Genomic DNA, 22,275 nt, shown 5'->3' on the forward strand with positions numbered 1-22,275 from the left:
GATAATTATAAAAACCTTACCTTATTGCCATTGTGGGTAGCTTCCTCTTGTGTGGTTATTTTCCGGCATCTTTTAATTGCTGGTTACCAACCATAATAAGGTAAGGCTTTTTAAGAATATAGCTTGATTTCACATATTTATCCTTATACTTTCGGTCTCCAACTGAGTTTGGGCCGCCTGTGATGTTTTGAGCGTCGGCTCTTTGCCTCTGACAAACGCTTAACGCTCGAAACGTCAGCTTCCGAGTCTTACCATTATTATTCGTTTTCCCCCTGGTTACATCCCCTGTATTTAGCGTGCCTCTTCTGCATTTAAAATTGGCTTATGCATGCCGGAGTCCAACCTCGTTTCCAGGGTCTCTCTTCTCTGCCTCCTCTATCGTTGAGGAAAGACACCCTGGTTGCGGCTGGTCACGTGACTCCCAAAATCTGGGAGCTTTCCAAATCTTTGTTAAGGGAGGGGTGGCAGTGGAGCCCGGCCCTGTCATCTTTTTTTGTGGCCAGACGTAAGACGATCATTGGAACACGGCCAGATGGGCAAGATATTTTATGTACTACACATGGTATTCGACGTGAAAGGCAAAACGTTGTTGTCTAACCGATCGGACGGAACAGAAAATAAACTCGCTTTCGCGGCGTTCCAAGTTTCACTTACGCCCTTGTGAAGGTCCGGATTCAAAGGTCCTTGAAAAAGGCTCAAGAGCAGTCGAATTGAGAGGTAACGAAGAATTATTAATAGTTTGCGGAGAAAAGGTTTTGTCGCGCAAGAAAGCAAGTGAATCTTTTATCCATGGGAAACAAACATGTTCGGCGACCGATCAGTCGGTGTCATGTCTTAATAGAGAGGTTATGCATGACGTCTAAGCCAAACGGCAAACGTCGGAGTGAAATTAGGGTTTTGCCAAAAATGGAAGAACCTTGCTTGATATTAGCTTATTTCTGTACTCTTAGCTCCAGATATCAAGCAACTTCTCAAAGGAACGAACGAAACAAACTAAAATGAGAGAATTTTCACGTTTTATGATAAGCAGGAGCCTGCCCTTTCTCGTTGGCCGTAAACGTCATGCTGAACCTCTCTTATATGTCACGTATCAACCTCAAATCAAACTGTGTGACCAATATTGAACATGTGCAGGTATTTTATTTTTTCGTAACCTGCGATCAATCTTACTTTTCTTGAGACAGGACACTAAAAGGTACCTTTTCGCACGATGTCTAAGGAAAAGTACGCCTGATCGCAGGTTAATTTTTTCTTTGGTTTCCGTTTTTAATTCAAATGTTAAACAAAGGGTTTCCTAAGTCGCGAGCTTGTGCAACGAGTAGACAGCTTTGACTTTTTATTTGAACATCTTCTAGTAAATTTCCGTTGTTATATTTTTAAGCTTACCTTTTACTGCACACAGCTGGTTACTACTGGTTTGTGTTTACAACACAAATCGTATGAAGGGTTGTCCTGAAAACTAAGACCTAAGAACTAAGACCCGGAAAACTAAGACCCGAAAAACTAAGACCCGGAAAACTAACAACCTGGAAAACTAAGATCCGGAAGACCCGGATTGTAAACATGAGAAAGTTTGTGTAGGGAGGAAGGGGAATTCAAGCAGATCCAACATGGCTGCTATTCAACGAACACGCAAGGAAATTCCAGCACTGTGGCACTATTAAAGAGGTACTAACCACACTAAAAACTGAAAAACTGAGAGATTCTTCAAGTTTGCATCCCTTTACCTAAGAAACGTTTTTTAAGTATAATTTGCAGTGCTCTGGATCTTATTTTTCCAGGTCTTAGTTTTCCGGGTCTTAGGTCTTAGGTCTTACGTCTTAGTTTTCCGGACACCCAATCGTAAAGTATATTTTAAGCGTCGGTAAAATATAAAAGAGACATTTTATCAAGCAAACGTTGTGTATGGTGTATTGTTTTATGATAGTGTATGTTCTGTGTTTGTTATGGGATTCTCTCCATTCTCTGTTTATTAAGAAAATTAAGAAAGGAAAAAGGCCACAAGTGGGCCGCAAACAAACATCCTTAATTATTATTGTTGTAAATCAAGAAAACCGTACATTAGTTTCGTAATTCATGCACGCGCTGCAGGCCTACAAATCTTACACTCACTCACTCACTCACTCACTCAGACAGACAGCCCTGATGACATTGTGCGTTGTAGCGACCGGTACTCAAGGCCAACCTTAACAATCAACTTGGCACGAGTTTCGATACGCTATGGTTACGGAGATATACTTTACGGACAATCACTTGTTTTCACTTTATCAAGGGTAGTCGAACTATGACTTGATTGATTTATTATCAAGCCAAGAATCCAACATCATATCGTAAACTGAAATAACAATAGAAAAAAGGCTTGCTAAAATCTAATAGCCAGTCAGTACTGACATTCCAATCATTCCACAGCAAAATTGAAGCTCAAGGGAAAAACTAGTATACATGATCATAACCAAAGAATTGTCAGACAATAAAAACTCTTATTTAGGAACAAGCTAGATTTTGTAAACTAAAAAGGCACAGCTGATATAAACAAATCTAAATGGCATTGAAACCTGTGCCACGTGTTTAAAGCTTATCATATTGAGACCATACATGTGATCTTTAAAAAAATAGCAAAAGTACGAAACCCTAAACTTAATCATACTTAAGTTCAAAGGTAAGGTAAGAAATGACTTACATAACACAATTCCGCTTTACCGATCTTTTCCAAATCTTCAGCGTCTCACAACTTACTCCACTGAAAAACTTCTGATCCGTCCGGCAACAGAAGCAAAACTAACTAATTAAATGCAGTTACTTTCGGGCGGCAACTAAAACATACATCTAAGTCAAGTGAGTGAAATAAAATAAGATCAACAAACTGAAATTAACTATAGGGACTGCGGGTGTACAAAACCGCTACATGTGTAGTGCACTTATAAAGTGCACTGGCACAAAATTAAAACGAGTAACAGCATACGCAAACAGAATGTACTCTGACGACCTCATTGCCGAGAAGGCAAAACAATACCTCATCCAATCCCACCTAAAACCAGGACGTTTTTACGTCCTTCCCAAAGTACACAAGCCCGGTAACCCACGACGCCCCATTATTTCATCCAATAGTCAATCAATTAATCAATACTTTATTTGATAAAGCAGGTCAACAAAATTGGCAACTATACAGCTGATGTGGACCTGCTATATTGCTAAGAACAATACAAAAAAATATATCTACAATAAATTAGCTAAACATACATCATCTAAAACTTTCGTGAATAGTAGGACTTAAGAGGAATTTGTAGAATTCCTAAAATTGACTCGAATAAATTGTTAAAAATATCTACAATTTAGATCTTTATCATAAATTACAGAGCACTCTTTACGGAAATTGATATTCCTATTAGATTTTTAATCGATCGGTTTAAGTTTCCTTTGAAAGGTCTCAGGGTTGTCATGCTGTTTGATAACATTAGGTAACGTATTTCAAGCGACTGCTGCTCTATTTGTAAAAGATCTACGTCCTATTTCTGTCCTTGGTCTAGAAACATCAATGTTCAAGGATTTCCTAAGGGTATAACTGGAAGGAGTCTTAACAACTAATCTATCTATTTCATCTAAATCTAAATTGTAAAAAGGCTTTATGAGCGATAGTTAGAATGCGGAAACGATAGTAACAACTCAGCGGCATCCACTTAGCATTTATAAGTACAGATTCATCGTCTATGTCTCTTGGAAAATTATAAATAAGTCTTGCAGCTCTAAGATTAATCTGTTCTAGGTCTTTCAATAACTGATCCAAGCAAGACCCCCACACAACTAGACCATAGAGCACACTTGGGATAACTGTTTTATAATAAATTGTTTCCAGAGACGCTCTAGATAAAAAAACTTATACGTGTTAACATTTTAACTTTAGAGCTGAAGGATGTGGAGACAGACTACATGCTCGGCCCAAGACAGCTAATTATCGATGATGACCCCAAGGCAGATAGAAGAAGAACTAAATTGAATAATTTTATCTCCCCATAATAGGGGCTACAGAGGGCCAATAAAAAGATTTGTATCCGTAAAATTAAAGCTTCAGTTTTCCCCTCGTGCAAAAATTAGCCTGTTCTTTAGACACCAAGATTGTAGCTGGTCCAAAATCTCCTGAAGGGATATGCCAACCTCACTGGTTGAACTATACCAATGGTATAGATGGTGGTGTCATCTGCGAACATGAACGCTTCACCACTTTTGTTAATACTACCTGGGAGATCATTTACATAAGGGGTGAAAAGTCTAGGGCCCAACAATGAGCCTTGAGGGACCCCAATTTTCACTAATTTAGATTCCGAAACTCACCAAGGATTTGTGTTGTTTGTCTTCTACTTGATAAATAATCAATCAACCATACTCACAAATCTTCAGTGACTCCCACACCCTTTAATTTTTCTCCCAAAATAGTGTGGTCGACACAATCGAAAGCTTCCCTAAAATCTATGAAAAAAATACCCATTTTAAAACCTCTATCAAGAGCTACTTTCCAGGTTTCCGTGATTTCACGGTAAAAGGAGTCTTTCGGTAAAGTATGTATCCTTTTCTAAAGCCCCATTGTGTACTAGACAAAATATTGCACTGGAAAATTTGGACCATTTACAGACTTCATAAAATGTCTGTAAATAATAAATTTACAGACTTTAACACTTAACCCCATAAATATAAAATCTTTGTAAATTTATTTTACAGATATTTTACAGAGTTTTGTTGAGTAAAGCTCTATAAAATGTCTGTAAAATGTTTATAAATTATTGGAGCTACAACAAGAGGAAATACTTGAAATTTACAGACTTTATAAAATCTTGCAAAAATGTCTATAAATCGAAAATTTACAAAGATTTTACGCCGTTTGGTCATGTCTCATAAAATGTCTGTAAATTGCGCTCTATCATCATGCGTGTCCTGTCTAATTTACCAAATGGTTTTGAATCTGTATGCCCTGTTCACGATGATTTTGAGTGTCGAATATTTATTACCTAATTAAATTATGTGGGAAACTGTTGAATTAGCCCTGCATGTTGCACTGAGTTCGGTTTATCAAAAGTTCGCCGGTTGCAACCTCTAAAATGCCTATCGGTATGTGTTTTAATAGTTCGACTTGGATCAAGTCTTAGGCCCTGTTGATATGGAGAAAAGTTGTCCTCGGAAGATGGTCACCCTCCCAGCCGGGTCTTTAGCTAGCGTTTATGTGAGAAAAGAACTAACCTTTTTTCCTGAGTCAAGAGCTGCCCGGCTCAGTTTCGATCATCAGGAGACTGGGAAGATAGTACTCGTGCATTCTCTCATCATCTTGCCTCGACCAAGTTGACTCCACTGAGCGAGCCAAAGTGTTAACATGGAATAAAGTTGGCCTGGCCAGGAGGGCGACCCTACCGTTGACAAAGGGTGACCCGGCTAGGTGGGTTTCCCTTCTAGCCGAGCCATTTTTTTTCCTCATGTAAACAGTTTACTTAAACCGCATTTTATAGGGAAATGTAGGAAAAGTTGGCTGGTCCAGGGTAACTCCGGTAAACAAGTGACCCTTCTTCCCGGGACAATTTTTCTCCATATAAACGGGTACTTAGGGCCTCACAAGATTAGACCGTTTTAGTTGTTTACAACAATTGCAAAGGCCATAAAATCTATGTAAATTGACACAAGCTGGCCATAAAATAGTTTTTTTGCGTAAATTTCGTGTAAATTGCTGGGATGAATGATGCAAATAACATGTAAATCAAGGCCTTTGTGATATAGGAGTCCCAGCACAGAATGAGATTGAGAAAGTAATGTAGGCTAGTAAGCAGACTTTACCATGCCCCTTGAAAAAAGAAAAAAAAATAGCATTGGTGTTTAGCTGCCCAAATTAATCGTGCGGGTTTCAGTCAATTAACGTGGGTGCTTTCATAGCCCGCAGCTGCAGGTGAGAATTACTTCTTATGAAATAATGATCGAAAATCCGGCAGCCATTATAGTTATTTAAGTGATTAGTATCCAGTTTCTTGAGAAAAACAGAAAAGGAAATCTCAAAAGGAACACACTTTCCCCCGTTCCATATTTTGATTGAGGAAATTTGCTCTGCATCTTTAAAGCAGAAAATTCTCCCCGGTTTTTCGCACTGGGCTCACAACGGGTTGTGATTGGATGTTGGCACAAAGAGAAGGATTGTGGACATTTCACAATAATTACACGATGCACCAACTTTGTCCGCCATTATGAATTGCCCCGCCGCAAGGACTCTGGGAACGAGATCGGTTTGATTTATCGGTTTGTTTTTCGCGCGGGCGATCAATGCATGTGCTCTTCCTCTCTTTTTCCCTTGTTGGACGACCAAAATTGGATCTTTGCGATTCCTTAACATTTTTTTCGGGTGAAATGGCACGCATTCCACCAAATAAACCCAGTAAACATCGACGGAATCCGGAAGAAAGGGCAACGACAATTCAGGTCAGATAATCAGCGTTCGCCAGAAAGATACACGCCAGTGACATGATTCAACCTCAGACAGTCTCCGAAAGGGTTAATCGGTGAAGACTTCATGGCAAAAATAGAGACCTTCTTCAAAACGTAAAGGGAGTTCTACGAACGTTTGGAACAAAGGGTGGCCTGGCCGAACAGCTACATTTAGCGAATGGGCGGGAAGATTCAAAAGATCCGAAAAGCAAAAGACTGCCGGAGGAGTTTTCGGTAAGTCGTCATCTTACTTACAAACCTGATTTAAGTTTAAATGGCTTAAAATTTTAAAGTTTTGTTCCCTTGTTCCCCGCCCAATTTACTTTCAAACTTGTACCCAGCTTTTTGCTCCCTAAAATTGTTTATGTCGCCTTGTTCCTAAGACATTTTGTCATTTTTCCTCTGTTCCCCGGTTCAAAATAGCCATCTTCCCTCGTTTCCCAAAACGCCAAGGAGGGCCTCAGCACAGTCATTACTTTTGCAGACCTACTCCCTTAGTAATTTCACTTTATATTGTATTAAGGCCCTTTAAGGCAATAACAATAATAACGAATAGGAAATTACATGTAATATATGGATCTCTGTATACCCAGCCCCTTATTCGCCACTTGCAGATGCCTTGTTCTTCAAACGACGCCACTACAAGAGCACAATAGTGGCCGGTTATTCTGTAGTTACTGCCTTGTCACCTGTATAACTACATGTACCTTCACTGGTTTCTCATGCAAGAGGAGCCAGAGCAAGCTAAATTTTGGACTGGGCGCTTAATAAGATTACTCCTTTGACACTAGGTTTCACTGAAAGGTCGGTTACACTTCAGAAGAAACCACCTGGGAGATTATCTCGCTTTGGTCTCTCATTAATTGTCAATACCTCCGTCAATCCCACCCAAATAAAGTATCTTGATGACAAATCTTACTTCCATCAATTTGACCAAAATATAAATTATCTAATTTCTTTGATTGTCCAAGATAAGGCGGTTCTGTGGACTTGATTGCTAGGTTATTGTTCCAGATGTGCTGCAACAGTATTTGCACAGAAAAAGCAAGTTAAAGCATGGCCTAAAAGTTGATTCGAAAGAGTATACAAAATTAAATTTACAGCTATGCTATTAATAATTAATTGTGTAGCATATACCTGAGGTATACAATCCTTAACTCACTGTCACACCATTTTACTTTGTTACCTCTTGGGTAGCATATACCTGAGGTATACAATCTATTAACTCACTGTTTCACCAGTTCACTTTGTAACCTCTTGGGTAGCATATACCTGAGGTATACAATCCATAACTCACTGTGTCACCATTTCACTCTGTAACCTCTTGGGTAGCATATACCTGAGGTATACAATCCATAACTCACTGTGTCACCATTTCACTTTGTAACCTCTTGGGTAGCGTATACCTGAGGTATACAATCCATAACTCACTGTGTCACCGTTTCACTTTGTAACCTCTTGGGTAGCATATACCTGAGGTATACAATCCATAACTCACTGTGTCACCATTTCACTTTGTAACCTCTTGGGTAGCATATACCTGAGGTATACAATCCATAACTCACTGTGTCACCATTTCACTTTGTAACCTCTTGGGTAGCATATACCTGAGGTATACAATCTATTAACTCACTGGGATTTTTATGTTTCCCATATTTCTTACACTGGATGTAAGTACAACAAAGAAACAACTGATCACCTGAAAAGGCTGACAAAAATCAAATTTAATTCAAGGGCACCGAATAATTGCTGACACTGTCGTTGTCATGCAGTTTATAACTATCTACATGTATACTGACTTTCATTCAATGGGTGCTTTTGGTGTTTCGTATCATACCGTTATAGGTTTATTTTCAGGCAACACAAGATCAGTTAAAGAAAGTCACGGTAATGTTTGTACATGTACATTATTGAAAATTACTCCTTTTATGAATGAAACAAATTTTCTGAACAAAATAGCTTTCAATGTCTACCCTATAGAAAATTCTTTACAGAGAGACAAACACTTGACATTGACAATTTTTGTTGTTTAAAGTGCATATCCTATATATTGCACATGTTTTATTGTCTTTTCATCATAGGGGAAAGAGGGGAGGAGAATTCGAGTGCCCTTTTTTATAAGTTCTTCACTAGACCTAAAAGTTACTACGCCAAATCCTCATGAATGAGTTAATTTACGAGTGCAGTGTGTCCGAGAAAGAATCTCTGTCGCAAATTTCCAGTATTTTGCTTGCGAATAGACATTGGGCCACCATATACATGTAAGTTGAAATTCTCTTCTACGCGACCACTCACCCTCTTTGCATTTAAGAAGACTTCTCGATCTGTGGGGGGGCAAGTGATTATCAAGTGACCTGCAAACCAGCCGTTCTAAAATTTTACTAGGAATTCTTTAGTGGAAAATGGGTCTATAGTTGTTAACAGCTAACTCCCCACTTTCCTTCTTAAAAACAGCGCGTACAGATCTCAAATAGCCCTTGCACAGCGGAGGTACCAGCCAGTTTTAGGTCTCTTGAAGAGATACAGTCTAACCTACCCCCTTTATTAGGGTCGATTGATTTTTGCAAGATATCGCTAATTGTCTCCCACTCCACAGAGAAGGATGATATAGTAGGGGAGACTCTAGAAATATAGTTAGTTATATCTAAGGGAAGTGGTGGGCAAAAAGATCGCAGAATGATCAGATATAACGGATGGACTGATGTCGACCTGACCAATCTCCTCTTGCAGAGCATTATTGGGGTCGATTGATTTTTGCAAGATATCGCTAATCGTCTCCCACTCCACAGAAAAGGATGACATATTAGGGGAGACTCTAGAAATATACTTAGTTATATGTAAGGGTAGTGGTGGTATCTTCTTAGTCAAATCTAAGGCAAGCTTAAGAAAAAATTTATCAAAATAATTTGCCTTCTGTTCATTGTCCGTAATGATGTCTCCGTTAGAGTCCTGTATTGGGCCAACTTTCCTGATTTTGTTTATCTTCAAAATGCGCAGTTTTCGTTTTTCCAAAATCTCTTGGTGAATCAGCATTTTCGTAGAGATTGAGCCATATCCCACTTTGTTGGCCACCATCTTCAACCTCTTGTCCATAAACTACCATCTTACGTTAAAGGTACTAATGATTTTCTCAATAAACTCCTTACCATTGGCAAGTTACCCAATGATTTTTTTGAAAAAAAATGCTTTAAGGAATGTCCCATTTCAACCCCATACTTGGTTGAGAGATACACCGATGACATTTTTATGATCTGGACTGAAGTCCCGAGAACCTAACAATTCTCATCGATTATCTCAACAGCATTTACCCTACCATAAAATTTACCAGCTCACACTCTCCCGCACCAATGTTCCTTTCCTTGACGTTAACGTCTCATTAACTAGCGACGGAAGCATAGATACAGACCTATACACGAAACCTACGGACAAATATATACCAACATTTACTTTATTCTTCCTGTCATCCTCTACATACAAAAAAGCCATTCCTTTAAGCCTAGCACTCCGCCTACGACGAATTTGTTCTACCGACGAAACGTTCAAGATTGGCACTACTGAGCTAAAGGCATACCTTCTGAAACGAGGTTACAAACGCGGCTTTGTTACAAAGCAAATACAACGCGCCGCAGATATTCCCCGCCACATACATACGCTACAACCTAAGCAGATAAAAAACCTGAACGCATGCCTTTCATAACGGCCTATAATAGACAAGTTCACTCTCTTGAGTACATCATGGGTAATCAGGGCAAGATGGAAAGAAATTCAAAGGTTTGTATTTTAGTTCAAAATGATGAAAAGTATTCATGATATGCAATTTTCGTTTTTTTATTTTTCAAAACGGAAGATATGCGCTCAAAGGTGCGGCAGAATAAATTTGGAGAGAATAGCTATTGTAGAAATTATTTTGTAAAAAGAGTTTCTGCCATACATTTCCTGTAATTCCAAAGACACAAAATTACAGAGAATGTATGGAGACAAAAAAAGCAATTTTTAGGAATTCCAAACAACGGGTACCAAGTGTAGTTCATCTCAGTTGTGATAATGAACTTATTTGTTTGGTTTATGAAGGCGAAAGTCTATAAAGTAGAGTCATGTACAATATACTGTATTTTGCTTTGAATTTCTATACAAACCTTTGAATTTCCCGCCATGTTGCCCTGATTACCCATGATGCAATCAAGAGCGTGAACTCGTCTATCCCGGAATCCCTTAATCCACCACTTCCTTCTATCTTCAACATAATTTAAAAAACACTGCAATCTACTTCTTTTCAGGCTCTGACCGCTGCAAATCTACCTGTTGTGGCTTTCAGACGCACCCCTAACTTTCGAGACCTGCTGGTAACAGCTAAACTGTCCCTTAATGTAACTCATTCAAATTCCACACTTCCTTCCGGTTCTTTTCGCTGTGGCAAAAACTGCGCTACGTGACCCACAGGCAGCCCAGACTCGGAGGGAAAAAAATTATGAGAATTTGTATGTGTGTCTCGATAACAAATTAAAAAAGATATTTACGCGCAAAAATTGTCAATAAAAAAAGCCGTACCTTACTGTCCTGGTGACTTTCTTACTTCTTGTGTGGTTATTTGCCTGATTGAATGAATTCTCAACATCCCGGGTTGTAACTCGTATTTAAGTACGATTAATTCCCACATAACTTGCGAAACTAAAAATCTTATCTACATGATTTAATGTAACAGATGTCATCTACAGTACATAGGAGAAACTAAACGACGTTTAAAAGATCGTTTTAATGACCACCGCCGCACTTTAGATAACGCAAAATCAAAACCAACCTCGTTCCCAGTTCCCAGTGGCATTCTCGTCCCTAGAACCACCCGGCTCTCTTAACCGCCAAAGGCTGAGCACGAAAACCAGTTGGCTCTGGAGCAACCCATTCTCTTCGTTGAATTAACGTTTATCGTTAATTCGTAATTTGGTCTGAATTTACTACTATCGTTAATGTAGAAGACTGAAAGCTTGATATGAAAATTATGAATTATGGGAAATGGTCATATATTATTTACAAGATATTAAACTCAAGTGTATGGACCTAGGACTCGTACCTGGGATTGTTAACCCGTCACCTAACCACTTGACCACCACACCGCTTGCTGCTCAGGGACAATATATTGGGGCCATTTATACGGGAGAAAATAAGACGTGTCTTAGCTAAGACGCGAACTGTACCATTTATACGTTCGCCTCGTACAAAAGACGCAAATATCTCGTATAAATGGTTCGCGTCTTATTGGTCCGGGTTCGGGTCCTGGCTGGGGACATTGTGTTGTGCTCTTGGGCAAGACACTTTACTCTCATGGTGCCTCTCTCCACCTATGTGTATAAATGGGTACCGGCGAAATGCTGGGGGTAACCCTGCGATGGGCTAGCATCCCATCCAGGGGGGAGTTGAAATATTCCTATTCGCTTCATGCTAATGAATCGGAGATAAGTGCCGGCCTGATGGGCCTTCTGGCTCGTAAGCAGAGACTTTACTTTTACCTTTGTACATTACATCCGCAAAGTTGCGAATTGAAAACCCTTTTAATTGAATTGAATTAAAAACAAAAAATTACTTACATCGGCGCTTGTCACGCAGTTATCAAGTTGTTCCGCGATTGCCAGTTCCAGGCAAAGGATGAGAAACTCAATCAATCAATCTTTATTGACTCACACTTAGAATTATTACAAGGAAAAGTGTTATATGCATTAAAAAATTTACAGTAGGATAACTAGGTAAAGTAATAAATTATTTGGAGCCTAGCGCTAAAGGAACCGTGAGGTTTTCCAGTTAGCATCTGATAGTACTGTTTTGAGTTCATTTTGATTTGAAAAAAAGGGATAAGGGGAGAAGAAGTATAGCATAATTGAGTTAGTTAATAATAAAATTAGTATATTCAGGTTACTTTTGAGTATTGTTCTGACAGCAAATAGCGTTTATTAATTTCGAGATTTTTAAGGCTTTCTGTGTTTCCGTGGTGTAGGGATAGGCCGCAAATAGTAATGTTGCGGTGGGAGTGATTAGGAAGATTAAAATGACGTGCAACTGGATTTGAGGCATCTGTGTCGTTTTTTTCTACATCTCGTAGGTGTTCGCGAAAGCGGTCCGCCAATCTTCTCCCTGTTTCGCCTATGTAGATCTTTTTGCATAGTGTACAGGTTATGAAGTGGATGACATTTGCGGAGATGCATGTAAAGTGGTCAGTGATTTTAGCAGATAGATTAGGTCCTGAGATCTTAACGACAGAGCGCAAAAACCGCTAGACATGCGCACTAGAATCACACTTGTGTTGCCGCCATTCCATTTTCAAAATGGCGGACGACAAATCAAAATCCACCACGTCATTGTCGAGGCTGTCACGCCGCTGGCGTTTCTCTGAGAAAATTTGCAAAACGATGATTTGAATCTGCCATCATTCAACGATGCTTCAGAGCCGTCAGGGAAGAGATCGGACCAAAACCAGTTCGCCTAAAGCAATAGAGTTTTTGACGAGCTTCGAAGCTTCATTTGACGTTCGTTGTTTAGAGTTTTGCGTTTCTTAAGGTGGTCGGTTACTCTTTAAGCTCAGAACAGAGATACGTTGGAGGTAAATTGTTTTCGCGAAACATATCAAATATGACTTTTTTTTCGTTGATATGAAAATTTTTAAGAGGTTTTTAAAGGTGGAATTCCGATTTCATACACCAAGAGAGACTTTTTCAAATCGAAGTTTGAAGAGAAGCAGGTTTTTTTACCGCTGGTGTTCGTCTTCACAGTTGTAACTGTACACAGAAAAGCGAAGTCCAGTGCCTTATACTTTCACGCCACTCGATATAGTTTGTGAGGTTTTGGGGTCGTAAGTTGTCCTGAAATGCATATAACGTACATGTATGTTTTTAACTTCGAGTTAATATCTTGTCGACATTGTTCATGTAATACAATGTAAGTTTTCTCGCTTTATAAGCCAAGGCGACAGAGCAGCTGCCTGTTATATTTAAAACAGCGGCAAATATTGACAACAAACCCTGTTATTTTTTTCCCTTTAACAACGTTCATTGCTATGTTTTGTGTAACTAAAAATAAAATATGTCAACTGTCACATCTGACTGCTGGGGGATTGTGTGCTTTTTCAAGTTTATGGCACTCTTTGCAAAGGGCGAGTTAAGTTAATTCAACAAAGTAAGCTGCTTTTTCCATTTAGAGACTGAAAATGTCAGCAAAGGTGCTCTAGTTCAATGTGCAAAGCGCTTTTTTTGGCTTTTGATGCCAGCAAAACAGTTCACCACACTAGAAAATTTTTATTCACTTGCTACTGGCTCACAAAGACTACAGAATTTGCCACATGGATGAATACATTTCACCAATGAAGGTGAGTGATGCAATAACATTACAATAGTTGCAATAATAATCTGCCCTGAATTGAATTTCCCCTACCCCTCAATATAGATTCTACGCCCCCTTCTTTGTCAGTGCCAACAATCTGCCAAGAGAACTGAAGCACTAAGTTACACAGAATTAGTCAGACAGGTAGAAAACCCTCAAGGATCACAAAGCAGGAGCTGGATATTAAGCAGAGAAAAATCGAGAACGAAAACAAAAACTTTCATAAAAAAACATGAAGTTAAGTATTTGGGTTTAGCTCATTACGACAATGACATGCCAATGCCTTTGCAGTACTAACCCCCCCCCCCCCCCCTTCACCAAGACACACACACCACTGACAGCAGTACACTGCTTAGCATTATATTGAGTGCCACTAAACATGTTTCATTTCATATTATTATTTACATGCACAGAACAAACTGCATTGAACACGATGCACAACCCCATGAATTTCTCAAATTGCTTTTGGCCTATTATAACCTGTGAGTAAAACCACACCAAAAAGTTAGCTCACTATAATAAGGTAAAACAGATATCATTTTCATAATGGTTATGCTTTACAATGTAGCTGTGTCACCAAACACCCAAGGTCAATAATTTTGCTATTATCCCAACAGTAAACACTTAATGACTGGTCCCGAGGGAAACAGTTCATTTAAATTGTTTCCCTAAAAATTTCAATGTTCCCCTGAGGCGCAGACGAGGGAAACAAAATGAACTGTTTCCTCAGAGACCAGTCATAGGAAAACGTGCAATGGGAACAGCAACGGTGGTCGTCGGTCAATATTTGCGGGCAACAGTGCACTGTTACCCTCTGACGTCATAGATTTTGCACTGTTGCCCGCTCAGAGACTTTTGAACGACAAAAGTATTTTTGTTAGATGTCATGTGACCTTGAAGTAACCAATGAGAGCATGCGCTGCTGAGGGCAAAAACAGTTATATAACAAAAATAATTATTATTCAACATAACACACTTTTGCTGGAAAAACAAGATCAGCAACACAAATCAAATGTTGAATTGAGAGAAGAAAATGTCATGCTTCACAAAAAAGGACAAAGTTATAGAGACAACACAGTTTTCAAGAAAAATATTGGACTGACATAAAAATTAATACCATGCACATGTAACCCTGTGAAAAAGCACCCCAAATGCCCAAATTTCCATTATAGGTTTTAGTCAGAACAAACTTTTCCTTATCACGGACTAAATTCTTATGGTCGTTAATTTTCTTTCTAGTGCAAATAATATTGAACAAAACAAAACAGTGTATTGTAATAATCAACTGATGTATGTTTAGTATTTTTTCCTTTCATTTTCCCGAATTTGTTCTCCACCTATATATATCTGTTTGGGTCAAGTTAGCAGAAAGTTGGGGAATCCACTCAAAAGAGACACTTGTAATACCACTGGCAGTACTTAATCCTAACATTACTCAACAACAATGACAATATTATTTGTGTTCCTTTAATATATGTTTTACAACTAAAGGAGACACTGCATTTAGCTCTCTTGTGCACCATACAATTTCACAAGTCACTAGTCAACCACTAAACAAAAGGAGGAAAGAACTTATATGATCCAGACAAAATGGGAAATTTTGGTGGTGAACATTCTCCAGACCTGTTTGAGAATATCTTCCATGCCACAATGTATTTACAATAATGAAAGGGGTTTTCCGTGAACCAAGAAAGCTAATCTGTAGAGAGTAAAAGTAGGTTGCTGTACTACTGCACAACTTCAGTTTCTTCATAAATCAGGTATGGCTACCATTTCCTACAAACAAAAACAATAATAAAACCATTACACAGAAAGTGAATAATGACACAGTAAGCACAAGGGGAAAGATAATACCTTACATTATGAAATTTTGAACCACGGATACTGTGTTTTTTGCTTTCTGATTGGTTCACTCACTCTCAGTTAACAGCTCTTATACAGTATGACATAATATGGAAACTGATTGCGCCAAGTGTTACCACGCTGGAAACTTATCGCCTTTAAATATGTCCAAGTGTTAAGAAACAAATGAAAATTTAATAAAACAATAATCAATGGATATGATTGAGTTGTTGATCTCATATCAACATGCACTCATGGAATTATATTATTGTTCATTATTGTCTTGTGCTATAGGAATTATATGCTTATTACCGGTAGTATAATTACTGAAAGTTCTCTGCACTGATTGCTTGTCATTGAGATGATTATTATTATGTGATAATCACCGAAGCGGTTTTTTCAAAATAGCCACAAGCTGTTTTGTTCAGGTGACAGACGAATAAATTAATTGTTTTAAAGAAAATGTGTATTATTCAAATAATTAACTATGTAATAGGCGATTTGCATGATGGCATCATTTACTAAGAAATTGAGTTGCTTCTATTGTCAGGCAAATTTAAATTATTGTTTCTGATATTCCCTCAGACTTTATGAATGTTAGTGAATAAAAACCTCAACTTCATCTCGGTTTTTATTAACCGATATTCACCTTGCCTTCGGCGAAACAATAATTGTTAATAATTATTATTTGGTGTTCATACTAATTTTTAGTGTTAAACAACTTTCAGTCAGGGGTACGCATCTAACTAAAGCTGTAAGGCTTATTATTACTATTATTATTATTATTATTATTATTATTATTATTATTATTATTATTATTATTATTATTATATAATGTACCTGAAGTGTTTGCATGCTTGCAAAGCTTTGATGCACATGTGTTTTTGTAGCCGTTTTGCAAACTTATAAATATGAAAAAGTTGACCAACATGGTTACTCTGTTACAGTAATGTACTTTTCTGGGCTGTTCCACAACTGATCAGGACAATATTGCCAAACACTGAGTGGAAGACGCTTTGATGCAGATTTCCTGGAATGGTTTCTGCAAAAATATTTGCGAGGAACAGCAACAAAAACCTCGCACAGATCGATGGCATTTAACAGTCAAGGTTACGTGACGTGGAAATTGTAAATCCGAGGTGTTAAGAAAATTCAACTTTATGGCTGAAGTTCACTCACAGTTCATCTACAGCAAGAAACCCAGTGGACGATTTTATACGATCAAAGTTGTATGACCGCGTTACGTTACAGTCTTCAATAACAACGGCCAGCCAAACTTATTTTCAAAAGCAAAAACCTTTCGTCCATCAAGACCAAGTTGCTCCTGTAGTTCCCGAGAACAAAGAAGAATTTCGTTGCCAGTTCGTTGGTTTCTGTAAGATTTTTAAATAATCTGGGGGCAGACCAACACCCCATGTCAAGAAAATTCACAGTAGCCAAAACTAACAAAATGATACAAGAGGACGCATTGCTACTTGCGAAGTAATCAATCGTGTGTCCTCGACCGTTGATTTGGAATCGCTGAGTGTTCTCTCCGACCTTGAAAAAAAATTCCTCTGGCACCCAGGGTATGAGTCGTCTAACTTTCCACAAAATTTGACAAATGCTAGAGTGTTATTCTCCACTTCCATCGATCACTGTCTCGATCACTTCGAATCTTTAGAGTTTGCGCAGGCGCAGTTACGCGAAAAAAGCCATTTTACGTCATTATTCTCTAGCCAATCAGCGGTTTTTGCGCTCTGTCGATCTTAACCATGTTAGGGATCTAACCCGAAGGTCGTGGGTTTAATTCCCACCCTGGTCAGAGTTTTTCTCTGTCCTTGTGTGGGCCCATTTCCTTCAGTAGGGCTAATGCACTAGTCAGTGGAAAGCCCCGCACCCCCATACCCGGGGAATGCGAGGCATTAGCGGGGGATTTCGGCGGTTTTGGACTGTCACTTTTGCCTCGGTATGCGGGGTTTTCGACAGCATTTGGCGCAAGTATCGGCGAGCGGGGACCTTGAGCGGGGCTCAGACGGGGATTTGTTTTTTGACGCCAACTTGAATAGGCGCGCAAAGATCACTGGGAAAGCATACGGTCTCAGTCAAGTGAAAATCCATTCTTTTCATGTTTGTAATGGGCTCTCAGTTAAATTCTGTGTTCAATCTGTAAATATTATCATTTCTTGTAGAGGAATTAGACAAAGATTATAGTCATGCTTGATTAGCGATTTATTTATAGCGTTGACCTTTTGTCTAAGCGTTTCCATTGGAATAAAAAGCGAACTTACGCGTAGAGGCTGACAGTGACATTACTTTATGATTTTGTGAGATAAACCTTGTAAATGTTACCTCCGATGGGTTTCGGCTTTTTGAGTTTCTATATTACCACGGTCTGCGTAATAGTGGAACATGCAAGTTCCTACCGAAGACTCTTACAGTCAAAGGTGTACTCAAGAAATTATGAGGTGAGAGAACACATCCCTCATACATGGGCCTCTTCCCATGATAATCTTTTTCAATCTAATTTTAGCTCGAAGTCAAGCTGCGAGGCTATTTTAGGAAAGACACCTGATTGGTCAAATGTAATGACGTAATGACCGCTTAAAGCCGATCACATCTTCAAATTTCGATTTAGGATTTCACTAGATCATGCGACGGCGAGAAAAGTCTTCGCAAGTCGCTTCACAATGACATCTAATCCTCTGACCATGGGCCACGCGGCCATGGGGACGAAACTAAAAATTACTTTCACAGCGTGACGCGAAGCTTAAAATAGATTGAAAAACATTATCATAGGGCACGGGGATGTGTTCTCTCACCTGATAGTCTCTAGGTGTACTGTAATTCACTGTACTGTAACCCGATCAAGGGTTATTTCAAGAGACTATCGAGGCAAGAGAGAGGATACCCCATGCATATAGGCTTTCTACCAAAGGTAATTACCGCTTAAGTTATTTTTAGACATGGTCCCCAGTTCCTCCACGGATGTTACTCGCGCGTTGCGGGGATGTTTTCGAGGAGGATTTGTTTATGTTTTGGACAGCCAAAGCCAAAATAATGAACAGCCAAAGAGCACTAAGCAAACGAAGGCCCAGCCGAACAAAAGACAGCTGAGAGTGCAGAAAACATCTCTACTACGAAGCATCTTTTGAAAATCAAAACATATAAACGACTTTTCACTAAGTTAGCCGCCATTTTTCTCAGGTAGTTTCGAGAAAATCGCTTGGGCAGTTCAAGCATCGCGCGAGTAAGATCCTCGGAAGAACTGGGCACTAAGTCTAAAAATAACTTAAGAGGGATTACCTTGGGTACAAGGCCTATAAAGCGTTTTCACATGACGTCACGGCGACCATGTTGGTGTTCCAAAACAAAGGAATGGTGGCCATGATGGTGTACCAAAATAATCCTCCGGGATTTGAACTCTATTTAAATGCAAATACTTTCTTTTGTTTCAGTAATCCAATATGGCTGCTGGTCACGTGAGTGAAAACGCTCCATATGGGGAATTTACTCTCTTACCTTGGTAATCTCTTGGTTATTTGCAAAATGTAGCTGGATTATGAGGCCATAACATTTTGGTAATAAGCCATTTCCTTAGTGAAATTTGTATAGCTCTTTGAGAATTGTTGTGATTGTGAACCGTTGTAGTCGGTTGAGTGTACTTTAGATTGGGTATGCTTATATGCACAGAAGGGAAAAAACTGGAATATTGTTAGATTGAGTTGCTCGTCAAATGCATCTTTGGACTATTGTCGTTGCTATTTTAATCGTTTTGACACCAAGGAAACTGGTATTTTTTATTGTCATCTTCAAGGCTGTGCTAAACCCAGTGATTAATATTACTGTTTTTGGAGAGATTGTAAAGTTTGGAACGCCAAATCTGTAACTCAAGGTAGATTATTTTGGGCTTTATGAGAAATGGACTGCATTGTTAATTTTCATGTTTGTCAAAATTTAATTTGAAGTAAAGATCTTGAAGTATATTAATTTTGGTCAACAATTGTGCTTTATGATTTTGGAAGTACTGTATTGTCCCCGGGTGCGGGGGAGAAAAGTGTGGTTTTGACGTACGAAATTGCCCTGCTTAGCGCGGAATTTGCTTCATTTAGAAGGCAGGCCTGGTCTAATGCCCCGCTATTCCCCGGGTATGGGGGTGCGGGGCTTTCCACTGACTAGTGCATAACGCTCACATGGTTCATACGGGATAGAAATCTAGCACTTCATATTACACTTTATTCAGTTAACTCTGTTTAAAATATAAGTGCTACGCGGCCAACGTTTGTAGAAACGTAACCTTTCCTTGTAAATCTACTACAGTCGCAGAACATTTTCTCTCCTCTCCCGACAACATCCATCGCCATCGTCATCGCCATCGCCATATGACCGGGACAGGAGTGTAACGATCATTGGAATTTGATCAAAATCAAAATAACCAATCAAAAAGCTCAGATTTCGCTAAGAGAGACAAAATATAAATCTGAGCTTTTTGATTGGTTATAACTGACTTTGATCAAATTCCAATGATTGATTACTCCTGTCCCGATCGTATGGCGATGGCAAAAGCCTGGGCTAATCTTGACAATCGAGCAGGGTTTTGAGGTTGCAAGGACATGTAAGTGCGATGATTTTTGGCACGATGCTTTCAAAATTATCAAATTTTAACGTGCCCAAGGCTGGGAGGCGAGCGACCTTTGGAAGTGGGAGAAATTCGGCTAAATTCTGGAGTCACTCGGCCGTGAGCAGCCTTGGAAGCTGCACGCATTGTCTATTTACTATTATTAAAAACTGGATCATTGGATAATGCAATTCGAGAGTTTTGATTGGCTAAGCCATCATGGGTTATGAGCCATTATACCATGATATGCGTGATTTCTTGGGCCTTTTTATTTTTATTGTAGTCTAGTTTTCTATATTTTGGGGGCGTTTTTAATAAAACAATTATTCCACTCGCGCTTGTTGGATATGAGATGATTATAGCCAACTCGGTTATCTATCATCTCATATCCAACGCGCGCTCATGGAATACATGTAATTGTTAAGTATATTGTATGTATGTGACGAGGCATCGGATCTGACTGAGGAAATCGAAGCTTCCCAAAAACCCATCAAATCACTCAAGACAACATAAAAAGTAGTGGGTAAGTGAACTTTAGTTATCTGGCTGTCCATAAAGTGGATCTTCGAAAAGAAACGTCGCGATTTGAAGTTTTTATGGAACATTTTCCTCGATCAGTTGAATCGGCCGTTAACGTGACGTCACGCGCTCTCCTTAGGGTTGTTTGCCTGTGCTAACATCAAGTCTGTGGGTCTCTGTGGTGTATCAAGCGCCTGCGAGGCGAGGCGATCGCGGTCTTTGAGCATTGGCGTGACCTCATGACCCAAAAAGATCGAGTAAAGGACCAATCAAAGGTAAGGAAACTGTTACCTGAACCAATCAAAATTCTTTAAATCACCCCATACTGTTTGAAGAATGCTCACTGATAACTCACTGATGCATGAAAGAAAGTAAGCCGAGTTGGCGCCATTTGCATTTTTTGGTTGTAGGTTGTGTCTGAATTTCGTTGTGTTCTTTTTCCCTTTTCCTACCATGGCGGGAGAAAGTAGCTATTTGACAGAGCTGTTAACAGAGAAGGACAACTTGGATCCTTCCTTTGTACATGCGATGCGTTTATTAACCGAAGGTAAGTAGTCAAAGTTCTGTCTACAATCATATCTCAAAGCGCTTGAGCACATTTGCATTCTTCGAGGTTATGAACCACCAGTTGCTTGTGAAACTTTGTTGGGGCGTTCACTCATATAACGTGAAGTTTTAGAACAAATTACCATGCAAACCCTCCGAAATATCGTATCTAAAAGCGTTTATATTGCTATGCCGATGGTCTTCAAATGTAGACAGATTCCGTGGTAAAAGAGGGATGATACTTTCGCCCGTGATCGATCAAGCAGATCAAATTGTCGATGTTTCAGCAGGATATTTCAGTCTTCTACGCTTTCCAAAATTAATATTCTTTATTGAATCATGGTTTACTCTAAGTTTGTATTAATGCAGTGAAACTGCAGTCACTAGCGGTAGTGTTTTCTGTCGACACTGTTTCCTGTCGATCGCTTGGAAAACCGATCGCTTTGTTCCACGTATATCGTAGGGTTGATCATAGAGGCCTTTTGTATTCATGTCTGATAGTTGTTTGCTCTTTTTATTTTGGTTACCTGTAAGTGTTTACATTCGGTCAAGTTCAGCGAGATTATTGTATTGATAGTGTGATGTTCTATTACTAAATAAATTTTGTGGTGAATTCTACATGTACCACATGCGGGTATTTTGCAGTTTAGCCGAAAACATAAATACTGTGATGATTTTTTTCTGCCACTATTATCTCTGATTCTAATATCTGTCTGCGTGGCAACGTTTGGGGTGCACCTCTTTTTTTTTTCACGTACAGCTAAGGGATTTTTCCTTCTTTTTCCTCAAAATGTCGATTTTGAATCCTCATTAAACCAGCATTTGTAAATTCTGACCGAGCTGTTGCTCCATTGAATTGGAGTGCAAAGCGGTTTGCAACATCAGTTTTATGATGGGACATACATACACTAGTTAATAGTTCAGGTCTAATGAGTACCATTGCTGTAACAAAA

General features: G+C 39.1%; 1 protein-coding gene and 1 long non-coding RNA gene across 5 annotated transcripts in view; one reads left to right on the plus strand and one right to left on the minus strand.

Moving 5' to 3' along the window:
* Nucleotides 1–14,756: 14,756 nt before the first annotated feature.
* LOC137977689 (uncharacterized) lies at nt 14,757–19,091 on the minus strand. Its single transcript, XR_011117862.1, has 2 exons — nt 16,501–19,091; nt 14,757–15,594 (listed from the first exon to the last, which is right to left on the minus strand). It is a non-coding gene; the product is annotated as an uncharacterized lncRNA (long non-coding RNA).
* Nucleotides 19,092–21,123: 2,032 nt separating this feature from the next.
* The window catches only part of LOC137977688 (KH domain-containing, RNA-binding, signal transduction-associated protein 3-like), a 31,260-nt gene continuing 30,108 nt past the window's right edge, over nt 21,124–22,275 (plus strand). For all 4 annotated transcript variants that reach the window (XR_011117860.1, XR_011117861.1, XM_068824988.1 and 1 more), the window contains exon 1: nt 21,124–21,323. Coding sequence is in view for 2 of the 4 variants with exons in the window: in XM_068824988.1 (XP_068681089.1) it covers nt 21,230–21,323 (94 nt within the window). In the remaining 2 variants the exon portion in view is untranslated. The remainder of the gene's footprint in view (nt 21,324–22,275) is intronic.

This window comes from Montipora foliosa, chromosome 11, assembly GCF_036669935.1.
Source record: "Montipora foliosa isolate CH-2021 chromosome 11, ASM3666993v2, whole genome shotgun sequence".
Classification (NCBI taxonomy): domain Eukaryota; kingdom Metazoa; phylum Cnidaria; class Anthozoa; order Scleractinia; family Acroporidae; genus Montipora; species Montipora foliosa.